The 13619-nt window shown below is 36.5% G+C and overlaps 1 protein-coding gene across 12 annotated transcripts in view; it reads right to left on the bottom strand.

Annotated features, from left to right (window-relative positions):
• Abi3bp (ABI family member 3 binding protein) overlaps positions 1-13619 on the bottom strand; it is a 238438-nt gene that overhangs the window by 40224 nt on the left and 184595 nt on the right. For 9 of the 12 annotated variants that reach the window (XM_076866958.2, XM_076866961.2, XM_076866963.2 and 6 more), the window contains 5 exons: positions 9305-9364; positions 8296-8343; positions 7417-7497; positions 4923-5000; positions 171-236 (listed from right to left, as the gene is read on the bottom strand). In XM_076866958.2, coding sequence (XP_076723073.2) covers positions 171-236; positions 4923-5000; positions 7417-7497; positions 8296-8343; positions 9305-9364 — 333 coding nt within the window. The remainder of the gene's footprint in view (positions 1-170; positions 237-4922; positions 5001-7416; positions 7498-8295; positions 8344-9304; positions 9365-13619) is intronic. The other 3 variants (XM_076866960.2, XM_076866970.2, XM_076866959.2) reach the window with 2 other exon arrangements.

The following is a 13619-nucleotide window of genomic DNA, read 5'->3' as shown; positions in this document are numbered from 1 at the left end:
TCAGTACCTCTCTGTTCTTCACAAGGATTATAATTTCTGCATGCCCTTTGTCACAATTTAAGGATATATATTCCCCATACACCTTTGGTGAATTTGGTTGTTTCAATTCATTTCATATTTTCACCAGCCTGATGATTATTTAGGTCATCAGAGAAACAGAAATAATTTACCAGGTCTGATGTGTGGTTTGCCAGGTATTCTGGGTCTCACAGGAGTAGTATACAATCTATGTGGTGCTGAAATAGAAAAAAAAAACACTTTATATTTAATAACTTATATTTCAAAGTTACCTAGATGGGCACTTATCAGCCTAGGGACTAACAACTTGTACACTTTTTGCATGTAAATAGAAAGAATGTGCTGTAATGTCCAATTATGCATTACAGACTTCATGCTAAAGGAATGCAAAACAAGTGTAAATATTCATGACTAAAAATCAAAGATGCATACAGGATGAAGAAGGTCATTTGCAATGTGTATTAAAGATTAGTCATTTTGGCCACATTTTCCTAGGGCATTAATTTTTACCAGAATGTTACTTAACATAACAAACATAAAAGCCATCTCTCTCTGTCTGTCCATGTACCCATGCATCCATACATACATCTTTCCATTAAGAGTTACTATGGAACATGATTTTGCCAAAGAAGAAAAGAAACTTTAAAGGTAAAAAAATAATTTTTTTTGATAGGTAAGAAGAGTAGAATAGGAACATTTGGTCTTTATCAAATTGTCTTTGCTCATGAACTCTGAAATGAATACACAGTGAGTGTCATCCACAATGCTATATGTAGGAATGAAATAAAATGATGTCTGGTGTCCTACCCATAAAGGAAAGGTAAGCAAAGAGGAAGAACTTGGGCAAGACATGAGACCAACATACTACCTGCTTATTCTCTGCCCCTGTTTTGGAGGGCCCACAAATGTAGGACACCTAATAAAGCCTTGCTGAATGAATAAATGGCTGATCATTGTAAGTAGGCACATTTGCAAGAAGACATTGAAATATTTCACTTCCTAAAGTTTTAAAGTGTGCATTCATTCTGTAATAGGTCATTCCCACCTGGGTTCTTCTCTACTTGCCCACTGTGCCCCCATACTGCACGCCGCCTACTGCCACCAACTTTCTTGGTAATGTTTCAGCTAAGACTGGAAAAAATTTTCTTGTAAACTATGTATGTAGGTTACATCATTTTGATGATTTTGGTCACATTTTGAGTGGGTATTTATATAACCATAAATCAGAAATGCTTTGCCTACTGAGCTAAAAAAAATACACCTGCAAAATAGGCTATAATATAGTTCATTCATAAGCTTCCAATGTAAAGACTGTGATGAGCAGGATTTTGCCATGCTGCAGGCCAACAACACCAGAGGCATCCTGAAATTCTCTGGCGGCTCAGCTTGGGCCTTCCTAAGGGTAGAGACCAGAATGAAGACATGTTAAAAATGTTATAAAGAATAAATTCTGCTGGGTGCGGTGGTACATGCCTATAATCCCAGTGGCTCAGGAGGCTGAGGCAGGAGGATTGTGAGTTCAAAGCCAGTCTCAGTAAAAGAGAGGCACTAAGCAACTCAGTGAGACCCTGTCTCTAAACAAAATAAAGAATAGGGCGGGGAATGTGGCTCAGTGGCTCAGTGCCCCTGAGTTCAATCTCTAGTACGCCCTCCCCAAACCAGAATTAATTCCTACGGACCTTAGAATGCCTGATGATGATTTGCTAATTTTTTTTCAATTTTCATTGAAAGTGGTAGAAGTGGCAGTCAATTTAACCTATTTCAGCTTTTCATATAAATCCCTTTGAACCTTCAATTGTTTTTGTTTAAAAAGAAATACAAGGATCATGGTTCTGTGTCATTCTAAAAAATATATGAATATTAAAACTTTGGATAGGAAAGAGATCAGAGCAGAGCACAAAAATAATCAGCTATGGGATCAGAGCTTTGGTTCTAGTTTGTCTCTTAAATCTAGAACTCACTTTTTAAATAAGAGCTGAAATACAATATAAGTTTAAGCTAAGAGTTACTCGACCAAATACAGCATGGCCTTTAGAAAACTGCTCTAGGGTTTCAATTTTAAACTAAAAAAAAAGAAAGAAAAAAAGACAGACAAAGGAACTATGATAATGTACCTGCATAGACATTGCCACATTGTTTTAGTGACTTATAATAAAAATAAATAGTATACAAAGGTGGCTTCATATCTAAATGTGAATTTTATGAAAATAAATATTAAAATAAAGTTAAAAACACTGTATGAAGACAGCATCAAAATAAACAGCAATTACAGGAGCACACTTTGAAGAACCCATGCTCTGCCCAGTTAGAGGGTGAAAGGAGAGAGAACATGGCCTTCCCTGGGTCGGGGAGGGATTCAGGGTTGAAAGTGAAACAATCAGAATTTTCCACAGTGCCCCTGGCTAGGTGGACCCCTACAGTGGGCTGTGACAAGAAGGGGAAGGAAAGGAGTTACAGCACCTTGCAGGAAAATTGTCTCAGTAGACACCGCAGGGAGGCTGCCACAGAGGAAAAAGTATTGGAGATTCTACTTGTGGGCTCATGCTGAGGGTACGAGGAGTACCACTGCTGAGGGCTTGGAGATCACAAAGCCACATGGATCAAGGGGAACGATTCCATCTCTACTCCATGACTTTCAATAGTGATGTACCATCTTCTGTTCCTGAGGTGCTCGGGCACATGCTTACGAGGTGACACAGCACACCTTTATCAAAGTTGACCCTCAACTCTCTAACAGGATTATTGGAATGGCCTAGGTGTGGATGCTCCTCTCATCCCTGAAGATGGGTTATTTCCTCCTGTTCTTTGTTGTCTACAAATAGATCCCAGGTGAGTCCACTCTAAAGATTCTGGGCACGAATCCAAAGAAGCATGAATCAAGGGACAGCACAGTGGAAGCTCAAACTAAGAATCCTCAGTACATGATAAAAAAAATAAAATAGAACACCTTGTATAAATTTGTTAGGATAATCCATATAATTATATAAGAGCCTCCACAGATACAGAATAATCAGTGGAACTCATATCTAATAAAATATTTTAGAAGGAATTTGATAAAAATTTCATACATATTAGTAATGATGACACAGTATTGACATTCCCATTACAGTCAAAGCCAAGCAACAAAAGAGCAGGCCTATGATTGACCCTAAAAAAAATCTGTGAAGCTTTCAAAAGCTAAAATGTTTTTCATGTTTGGCAACACAGCCTGAGCTAAATGAATGTCTTTATTTATCTTGCTTATTGTAAATATTTATATATTTTGCTGCAAAAACATTGTGCTAGGTTATGAGAATGCAAACATCTATTAAGCAACACATTAAAGAGATTTGCAAAAACAGAAGTGGGGGAGACCACTAAAATCAGGGTGGAATGTGGATGTCGTAGAATTGACCATCTGCTGTTAATGGTTAAAGCTGGTAATGGGGATGTGAGGGGGCTATTTTTATATTTTGCTTCTGACTTCTGTGTATATTTGTAAATAAATAGAAGGTTACTAAGTTCAAATTTAATAAATAGCGAAAATTTAAGACATAATAAAAAGTTAAATCAAACAAACAAGATTTAGAGATTTTAAAGGAACTGCCTGCACCCTGGACAGTCTTAGTCATATTTGTTTATGATAAATATTATCCCTCTGAAAAAGTATGTACCTTATAATTAGATTTTTTTATTGTTATCATTTATTCTTGTTATATCAAAGTTCATCCACGAATTGACCCCCTCAAATTGTATAAACAATAAACAATAAACTTGTTTCCCAACTCCTTAAGTAAGTTTGCTTTTGGCTTGATACCATTTAATTGAGATGGGCAAATGGGTCATTAAAGCAACAACAACACAGCAACAATGGAAACCCCAAGGGTTATAACCCAAGTAGAATAGAAAAAAAACATAAGGAAGAAGAGACTTCTGAGAGCATGAAGATAAAACAGAGATTTGTGTAGGTGAGTTCATTCCCCCAAGTAGGAAGTCACAGAAAAACTCCTTGGATGTTTTAATACTGTCATCATTAAAAAAAGATTTTTTCCTTATGAATAGTTTATTTTCTCACTTGTAACCCCAGTGACTCAGGAGGATATATGTAATTCTAGCTTCTTGGGAGGCTGAGGCAGGAGGATTGAAAATCCAGAGCCAGCCTTGGCAACTTAGTGGGACCCTGACTCAATATGAAAAAGGGTGGGATGGAGCTCAGTGGCACAGTGCCACTGGTTTCAATCCCCAGTACTGAAACAAAAACCAAATTCAATGAGCTGACAAGAAGAGGGTACAAGAGATATGTATATATCAAGCTGATATAGCTCACAGAAATGAAGATGATCAAATTCGTAAAATTTGATTGGTCCATTGTAGCTGAACAGTATGTCGTTTGCCCTCCACTGCCAATAGACGTACTGTCAATGAAGGTCAGTAAGTGCTGTATCAATACGAAAAATAAATACCACAAAACTAGTTTTTTTCCCCCTTAGGATGCAATATCAATATGCTTCATCAAGTGGGAGAGATGTATGATAGGGAGGAAAAGAGTGATGGGAAGGGAAGGGCAAGGAGGAGATAATAAAGTTTTCTTCTTGATTAAGTGTGACACACGAAGTTGAAGCAAGGAATAATGACGCCCATTAAGGTTAACTGGGAAAAGGAAGAAAAACCCTGAAAGATTTCATTATAATTGCATCAAGCAGTAGATAACACATTGGAAATAAAGCTTAAACTAAGAACTTGTCTTCCCTGCATTCAACTGATACTCAGTTAAGTATTCTGATTTGGCTGATGTCTTCTACCTTTAAAATGAAAAAAAGGCAAGTAACAGACTGGGATGAGAAAATATCTCCTGAAAAGAAAATTTCATTCTTGATTAAAACACAAGGAAATGTTATTCTCCAGAGGTGGGGAAATAGTATTACCCTGAGTTGTCTTTGCCCATTCAGTTGTTCTTGGAATCTTAGTTGTGAAGAGCTCTTGGGTGGTCTGGTCTGTTTCTTCTGGGGAGAAACACAGTAAGATGCCTCATCTGAAATGATTATCACAGTGAAAGTGACAACAGCAACAACCCACCCATGCTCTTTTCCACCCCATGCAATGATGGAAGGGTGAATTCTATTCAAAAAGATGCTTTATAATGACAATTCAGTCAATGGTACATTTTTAATAATTCTTATTATATTGATTGCCTTGTGTTATTATTTTAATGATTACTATAAAAAGTTCCAAAAGATTTTAGCTTAGGATCACTGTTTTATGACCCCACATGTAACTATTAAATGTAGTTATGTATGAAAGACCTTTAACTGTATATTTATCTTCCTGCTCCAAAAATCTTCAAATTATTTAGCTGAGCTATGAAAAAATTAGGTCATATGAAAATACGTATATTTATACCATATAAGAATAAACATTCTTCTGTTTTCCTCATGTGAAAAAGAAAGTGTACCTTTATTGACATTCAGACACACTTCTGACAAAGTAAGTATAATAATTTTTCTACCTGGTATTATTTTAAAATTCTTACATCATAATGACATAACAAATTACATTGTTCACTTTGCCACATACTGGATCCAAAGAAATACTTGGTGTAAGTAATATACTGCCTTCTTGACCAGTTTATTCTCTTGAGTCTGCTCACAAAGAAGATACTTATGATAGTTGGCAGGTGATGGTTCCTCCTTCAATAAACCAAGACACATTTAAAAACTAGGGAGTATTTCCTGTGGTTGTTTTTGAAAAGTACTTTTTTTTTTTCCAGGCATATGCTAGAACAGATGAGCATTTGGTAACAATAAGGATATATTCTCATTCAATTTTAATATTTTAATAGACATTAAATTTAATAGACATTCGTGTACGACACAGCAAGCACAGGACAAAGGAACCCACATGCATGGACTGGAAACTTTTTCTTTTTGGTTCATTTTTAGCCATGACTCAGGCAAAATCAGTTTCCTGTACAATGAATATATCTGAGTCCTTTGAAAGCACTTTCAGCTCATATGATTTGGCCTTCCTGACTCATTGTGTTTCTGCATGCTTGGTAGAGCAGTCTAGCTGCTGTTCCTGCCCTGAGCCTCTTTCCCATCTGTCTTTAACTTAAAGGACATTTTAGATCTGTGCCTCTTGAACTCTCCTCTCAATTTGAGCACCCAGTGTCAATGTCAACTTCTCGGTGACACCTTCCCAATGCCTGGGGTAGTCTCATTTTTCCACCACACTCATTGCCATGTGTATCACTGGGCTTCTGCTGGGAGTTCTAGTGACTAAGAATGAAGTTTCTAAGCATGGCTTTGACACTAGCTGTCTGATTTTGGTCAGATTTTTTTTTTGGCACGGAGAGCCGGGGGTTACTGTAGATTGAACTCAGGGGCACTTAACCATTGAGCCACATCCCCAGCCTTTTTTGTATTTTCTTTAAGACAGGGTCTTACTGAGCAATGAATTGCTTGGGGCCTCGCTGAGTTGCTTAGGACCACATTAAGTTGCTGGGGCTGGCTTTGAACTTATGATCCTCCTGCCTCAGCCTCCTGAGCCACTGGGATTGCAGGCATGCACCACCGTACCCAGCACAAATTTCGAAAAATAAAAAAAAAGTACAGCTTTGCTCTAAGAACACTTTTCTTCTTAGAATATAGTAATCCCTGGGTATCTTCAGGAGATTGGTTCTAGGACTCTCCACTACGGATGCTCAATCCTTTATGTAAAATGACTTAGTATTTCTATAACCTGTGCACATCCTCCTATATATTTTAAATAATCTTTATACTACTTGTAATACCTACTATAATGTACATGCAATCTATATAGTTGATATAGTGAATTCAACTTGAAATAGGAAAAAACTCTTGTTTAGTACTGACACAATTTTTTAAAGAATATATATATATATATATATATATATATATATATATATATATATATATTGGTACCAAGGATTGAACTCAGGAGCACTCAATTACTGAGCTACATCCCCAGCCCTACCTTATCTAGAGATAAGGTCTCATTGGGTTGTTTAGCATGTCATTTTTGTTGAGGCTGACTTTAAGCTTGCATTCCTCCTGTCTCAGCCTCCCTAAATGCTGGGATTATAGACATGCCCCACCATGCCCGGTAATATTTTTGATTTAAGGTTACTTGGATCCATGGATGGCGAATCCATGGATATAAAGGGCTCATTGTAGTTGAAATTTTCTCAAGATTCTTGAAATTTTTATATTGAAAATCAGCATGAATATTAGAAGGACAAACATACAGTTACTGTAAATTATCAAATGAAGCAGGTATTTTTTGTTATAATGATAAAAAGAGATCTTCTATTGTTGGGAAATAACCCATAAGCATATTGTGCTTAGGCAATCCCTAAAAAGTAAATTACTTATTAGACTGAAATATCAAAACAAACTTTACCCAGGGTGGTTTGTAGTTCCTCTTGACTAGGACTTGGTGAAATTATAGGTATAAAAGGGATGCCTCGTGTCTCTAAAGGAACTGCAAGAGAAAAGTATCAATGTTGTAAACTTTTAATTCAAAGCCAGCACCACACCAGAATGGTATTTTGTAAGTTTCCTTCATTTTAAATAGAAAAGGGAAAATGTCATATAAGTGATGAAGAAGAAAGTTAAGTATATATAGAACTCACAGGAACATGATTATAGAATAATAGAATAATGGTTCTCAGCTGTTTTCCCCATTTTTTAGGACACATAATAAATGACATTCTATGTTCAACCAGCTCTATGAGAATACGTGGTCAAGATGGGGTATGGGTAAGACATAGTTCTGATCTGTTAGATAGAGCTCTATTCCTCTACCTACCAGCGAAGTAAGCAGAGTAAATTACAAAATTGTTAGGATAATTTTATGTCTTTTCTAGTTTTACAAGTAAATCACTGGCAATTTTCAGCATTTTGAATGGTATGAATAATAATTTCTCTACAGTACCTTTCCAATTTGTCACATGCTAACATATTGTAACGCTACAACTGAGAACCACTAACTCAGCAGGAACTGTTAAATAGATGGGCACTGTGAGGTGGAATCATGAAGATAAATGAGGTAGATGAGGATGCACTCAGTGATGAGCCATCTTAAATTGATCTTCAGAGCAAAGCCTTTATAACAGGGAAGCCGTGGCATCTCTATTTCAGAAAGAGTGATGATAAGAATGAAATGATGAGATGGGTTGAGAAGGAACGATGTTTCAATTATGATCAATCGAGAGAGACCTGCAATCTTGATGGTAGTAAAGAAAACATTTAGAGTTGGCTATTTTGGGAAAACCATTACCTATTGTTGTCTCTGGAGGCTCGATTCTAAAGGTAACAGGTTGTAGAACTATGCCAAAAGCAAATCAAAGAAATATATGAGACATCCTACCTGACAAAGTCAAAATAGTCTCTATATTTTCTATATGCATCCATTTAATCATTTGAACATTCTCTTAAGAACTATAACTTGAGAAAATTCCATTTTTTAGGTGCCAGTCAGGAAACTTAAACTTTAAAGATCTCATTCACAATCATTTTGTGGAAAACTTGAATAGATACCTATTTTTTACTTCAAAGTATATTCATTGTCATAATATAGCTACATTTATATTTTGAAAAGGGGTAAAACAGTTGATTCAGTTCATAATTATGTTTTGTAATTTTAATATAATCTTTCATTCAATTAACATACTTTCAGGGAATATAAACTTATTATATACTATTCCTTCATTTATCTTTCAGATTATATGATTAAATTTTCCCCAAAGAAATATACTGATGCACAACAAATATTACTCAGCATTAAAAGAAAATAAAATTATGGCATTTGTAGTTAAATGGCTGGAGTTGGAGAATACCATGCTAAACGAAGTAAGCCAGTCCAAAAAAACTCAAAGGCCAAATGTTCTGATAAGTGGATGCTGATCCGTAATGGGGGCAGGGCATAGGAAAAATGGAAGAACTGTGATCAGCCAAAGGGGAAAGGAGAGGACGGGAAGGGGATGGGGCCATGAAAGATGATGGAATGAGATGGACATCATTACCCTAGGTACATGTATGACTGCACATATGGTACAATTCTACTTCATGAACAACCATAGAAATGAAAAGTTGTGCTGCAATTGTGTACAATGAATCAAAATGCATTCTGCTGCCATATATACCTAATTTGAATAAATAAATTTAAAAAAGAAAAAGAAATATAATTATGTCTACAATTTTCTCCACTTCTTCCATAAAATATTTTTACCACAAGAATAATTTTTTAAAAATATGCTTTATAACCAAAATTAAAGTAATTAATTTACCGGATTCATGCTGAGAAACTTCAGGGTCTGGTTTATGGGGAAGGAGTGCATCTTTCGAAACTGAAAGAAAAATATGATAAAATACTATGTAATTCCTGGAGTAAACAGAATCCACATCCCAGAAAGCATGAAGAAAGAAAATGTACTTTCATGATGGTTAAGATCAAAGCCGAGGAGATCACCTCCTTCAAAATGCAAAAATGCCACTGTGTAGAGAAGGTTCCAGTAACAGTAAACAGAAATAAAGTTGGTCACAGTTACCTTGGAGCCCCACTTGAGGGAAGGAAAAAAGAAAAAGAGTGTGTGTGTGTGGTGGGGGGGGGGGGTGAAATTGCTAATGTAATTAAACACAACCCAAGAAGCTAGGTCTCCCTGAAATCATTTTCAAACAGAAAGTCAATTTTCATCTGGAGAGTTTAGCTGCCATTTGATATTATTTATGCTCAAATCCTGCTGACAGCAATAGAAAATACATTATCTGTTGTATATGGCACTATGTAAAAACGTGGATGTGTAACCAATGTGACTTTGCAATCTGTATATGGGGTAAAAATGGGAGTTCATAACCTACTTGAATCAAATTTATGAAATATGATATGTCAAGAGCTTTGTAATGTTTTGAACAACCAATAATAAAAAAAGAAAATACATTATCTTTGCTAAAGTGCATAAAATGGCCTTCATATTGAGGAAAACAGCAAGAAAGACAAAAATATGGAATATCTCAGGGGAGGGCAAAGTTTCATTTTAAATGGCATAAACAATTGTTGTGGGGAGAGAATAAAACGAAAGGAACTGGCCAGTCATTAGAGACCAGCATGTGCAAGCTAGTGAATGCTAGCTGCCACCGGTTTGCCTTCCTTAGTGATGGGGCTCTTGATACGTTATGCATTTTCATGCTTGACATGTGTGCATATGGAAAGCCAAAAACAGGTGAACAATAGATCTACTCATATCAGTCCCTGGTATAATTTTAATGCTTGGGCTCTATTTTCACAAAATAGAATGGGAACTTTATACCTTATTTCTTTTTTTCTGGGTACCAGAGATTGAACTCAGGGGCACTTAACCACTGAGCCACATTCTCAGCTCTATTTTGTATTTTATTTAGAGACAGGGTCTCACTGAGTTGCTTAGCATGTTGCTTTTGCTGAGGCTGGCGTTAAACTCGAGATGCTCCTTTCTCAGCCTCCCAAGCTGCTGGGATTACAGGCTGTGCCACTGCCCCTGGCCTATACCTTATTTCCTATGAGGGAAAATATTAAATTTGCCTATTGTTCATACCCCATTTCTATGCCAAAATCTCATTTCAAGAGCAGGGCAAAACGCTTATTTGGCTCAGTTTCAATGTGAGGAAAACTTCCTTGAGCCTACTCTCACTGAAAAATTTCCCTATTACATTGAAGGTTACATAAAAACCAATGTCTCTTTGGGAAGCCAGTGTGATTTTCTTGAATCTTACATGATGCTAGAAAAAAATTAGTGTTCAGGCTAGAACTCTGCCTCAGAAGTAAGATTGGGAAAGCTTTTGAATTATGAGGTAGCCAAGCACCACTTTATTTTTAGTGTAGAAATAGGCGGCATATAATGGACATTCTCTTTTAATTGTTTTTGGGAGTAGTTTAACTTGCATGCCACATTTGTTTTTAGTCTATGCCACTAAGTACCAGCTAAATTACAGTTGTGGAGTTTGGTTGATTGAACAGAAACTCTCAGAACTTCTCTGAGCTAAAGTGTAACATTGAGGAGAATTTGAAAATCAAGATTTTTTTTTTTTTTTTTTAAAGAAAACAGGGAACTCCAAAATGATCAGTGGAGAACTGATCTTAGAGAAAATCTACACAATCCTAGACATTTCACCTTTGCTGTATATTGCTTTGGGGGTTTCAAACACTAAAATATGAGGAATTTCCAATCATAAATCAAACTTAATATTTATTTGGAGGTTGAAGGAGAAAGCACTTCGATTTGGCTCTGCAAAATTCATGAACATACAAAGAAGCCAGAGTTTATAAACACCCTAATTAATTACAGTACTAGACTATACAAAGAAGAGCTTGGATGAAGGAAGAAAAAGCCAAGAAAAGATGTGCTACCAATAAATTCACCATACTGTAAATACATTACTTGCTGCTGCTTTAGTTTACTGAGAAATTTAGGCTAGGGTAATGTGGATTCCAGCTGCTAAAACTGGCCCTTCTCTTTCTAACCATGAGGTGATGATTTAATAAACTGCCACAGCAGACTTTCTAAAGCAGGTGAAATCAGTGGAAAGGAAAGAAGTAGAAATATTTACAGGAAAGGGATATGAATCATTCTCCTACTTGATCCACTGCAGTTCTAAGAAATGCACGTTATTATTCTTTTTTTCCCCCCTATGTGACATTCATCTGTATCCTAAATTGAGCAAGAACTCGATCCCTAGAAATCTACATTGCCTATTCGGGAGCGGGGCGGTGGGGGGTTTGTGCAACTCATCAATCTAAGTAATGATGATAATTTATTTGAGAGGCAGTTTTGATTTCCTTATACTTATCATTATTATATTGTAGGCTTAATTATGTTAAGCAAATTCGCATTTATATTAACTGGCCAATCAATTATATTAACTCTCTTTTTAAATAAAGTGTAACACTTCAAAGAAAAAATAAATTAACAAGAAGGCACTTATGAGTTCCTTTATTTCGGCTATGTATCCTTAACACTGGTCTGAAAGGAAACAGGATCCTATTCTTCTGGCCCCACTTTCCAGGTATGACCTGTGCTCTTGGACACCCTTTCTCCCTTCCCTTCTGAGACTTTTTATTTTCCATTATTCCTATTATCTCCTATTTCTCACCATCAGTCCATGTCTCCATTTCTTCCTGAGTTCTTTCCCTTCTACCTAGTCAATTGCCCAAATGGTCCAGCATCCTGAAAACAACAACAAAACCCAGAAAACAAAAATCCATTCCTTGACTTCCCTTTCAAACCATCTCACTCTCATTTCTTTAATCAAACACTTGGTATTTGCCTCTGCTTCCTGGTCTCTGGCTGTCTTCTGTAGCCACTGTAGTCTGGCTGCCATTCACTAATCTGCAATCATGGGCCCACTGTGGATATGCCTTGCTCATAGTTCTGAAGTCAAAGAAGCTCTGAAAATAGTTTTGCAAAAGTTTACTCAACAATAAAAAGTGGCTAGAACTGATCCAAGCACTTTCAGTTTTTATGATTACTGTGTAGTATGACTATTCATACTTCTCGCTGCAGACATATCAAAATATTTGTGACCAATTGTGTTCATATACTTTTACCTTTCTAAAATCTGAAAATTGCTGAATTCCTAAGCATCCAGCCCAATGATACAAATAATGAGGTTCTAGACCTGCACTGTTAGGTCAGTAGCCTCTTCTGACCCCTCCCCATCTTACTATCATTGTTGGCCACTCTTCCCTTCTTGAGATCCCTTCCTGCCCAACCTCCCTGGTACCCTCAGATCTTTTTTGGCAACAATCTCTCTCAACTCCTCTTTCTCTTCACAATTCTTAAATGTAACTGTGATTTCTGTCCTCTTGTTTTCTCAGCCTATACATTCTACCGAATGACGCTATCCAAGATTTAAGACCATCTAGAAAGATAATTCCTAAATTCTCATCTCAAATCCTGACTTCCATTTAGAAATATGGAAAAACATTTTCAATAACCAGTTAGACATCCCCACCTGAGAGTCCTTATAGCCCTGTATACCTAACAGGTATAAACCCAAGCCTCTGTTCCTCCTTCCATATTCCCCATCTTAATTAATGGTAATATCATATGCCACTTGTCCCAGCTAGAAATGAGAGTGTCTTCCTTCTCTAGTACCATTCAGTCACTCCTAGGTCTTACCAATTCCATCTCCAAAAGGCCTTTCAGCATTATTCCCTTTCCTACAACTATCAGTTCAAATATTCATAATCACCCTTCTAGGTTAGCGCGAAACTTCTTCAATGATCTCTTGTCACCAATCTTTTGCCAGCTTATACTCCACGTTTTAATCACAACTGTCTTTCTAAAATACAGAACCAATTATGTCACCTCCATGACAAAAACAACAAAAGCATGCCCACTTTAATGTCTAATTGCCTATAGAAAAAAATTTAAAGTACCCAGCATGATGTTAAATACCCTCAACCATTTGAGTCTATTGACTTTTCACATCCTCATCTTGTACTAATCTTGCCCACATGGCCAGCAATTTAGTCCTTCTGAACTCCAGCAGTTTAGCAACAGTGCCGAGTGCTTTGTTACCTTACTTTTTGATTCCTTACAAATCAATAGCTACATACCTACTTAT

This window comes from Callospermophilus lateralis, chromosome 10 (assembly GCF_048772815.1).
Source record: "Callospermophilus lateralis isolate mCalLat2 chromosome 10, mCalLat2.hap1, whole genome shotgun sequence".
NCBI lineage: Eukaryota > Metazoa > Chordata > Mammalia > Rodentia > Sciuridae > Callospermophilus > Callospermophilus lateralis.
This window is presented reverse-complemented; position numbering and strand designations above follow the sequence as displayed.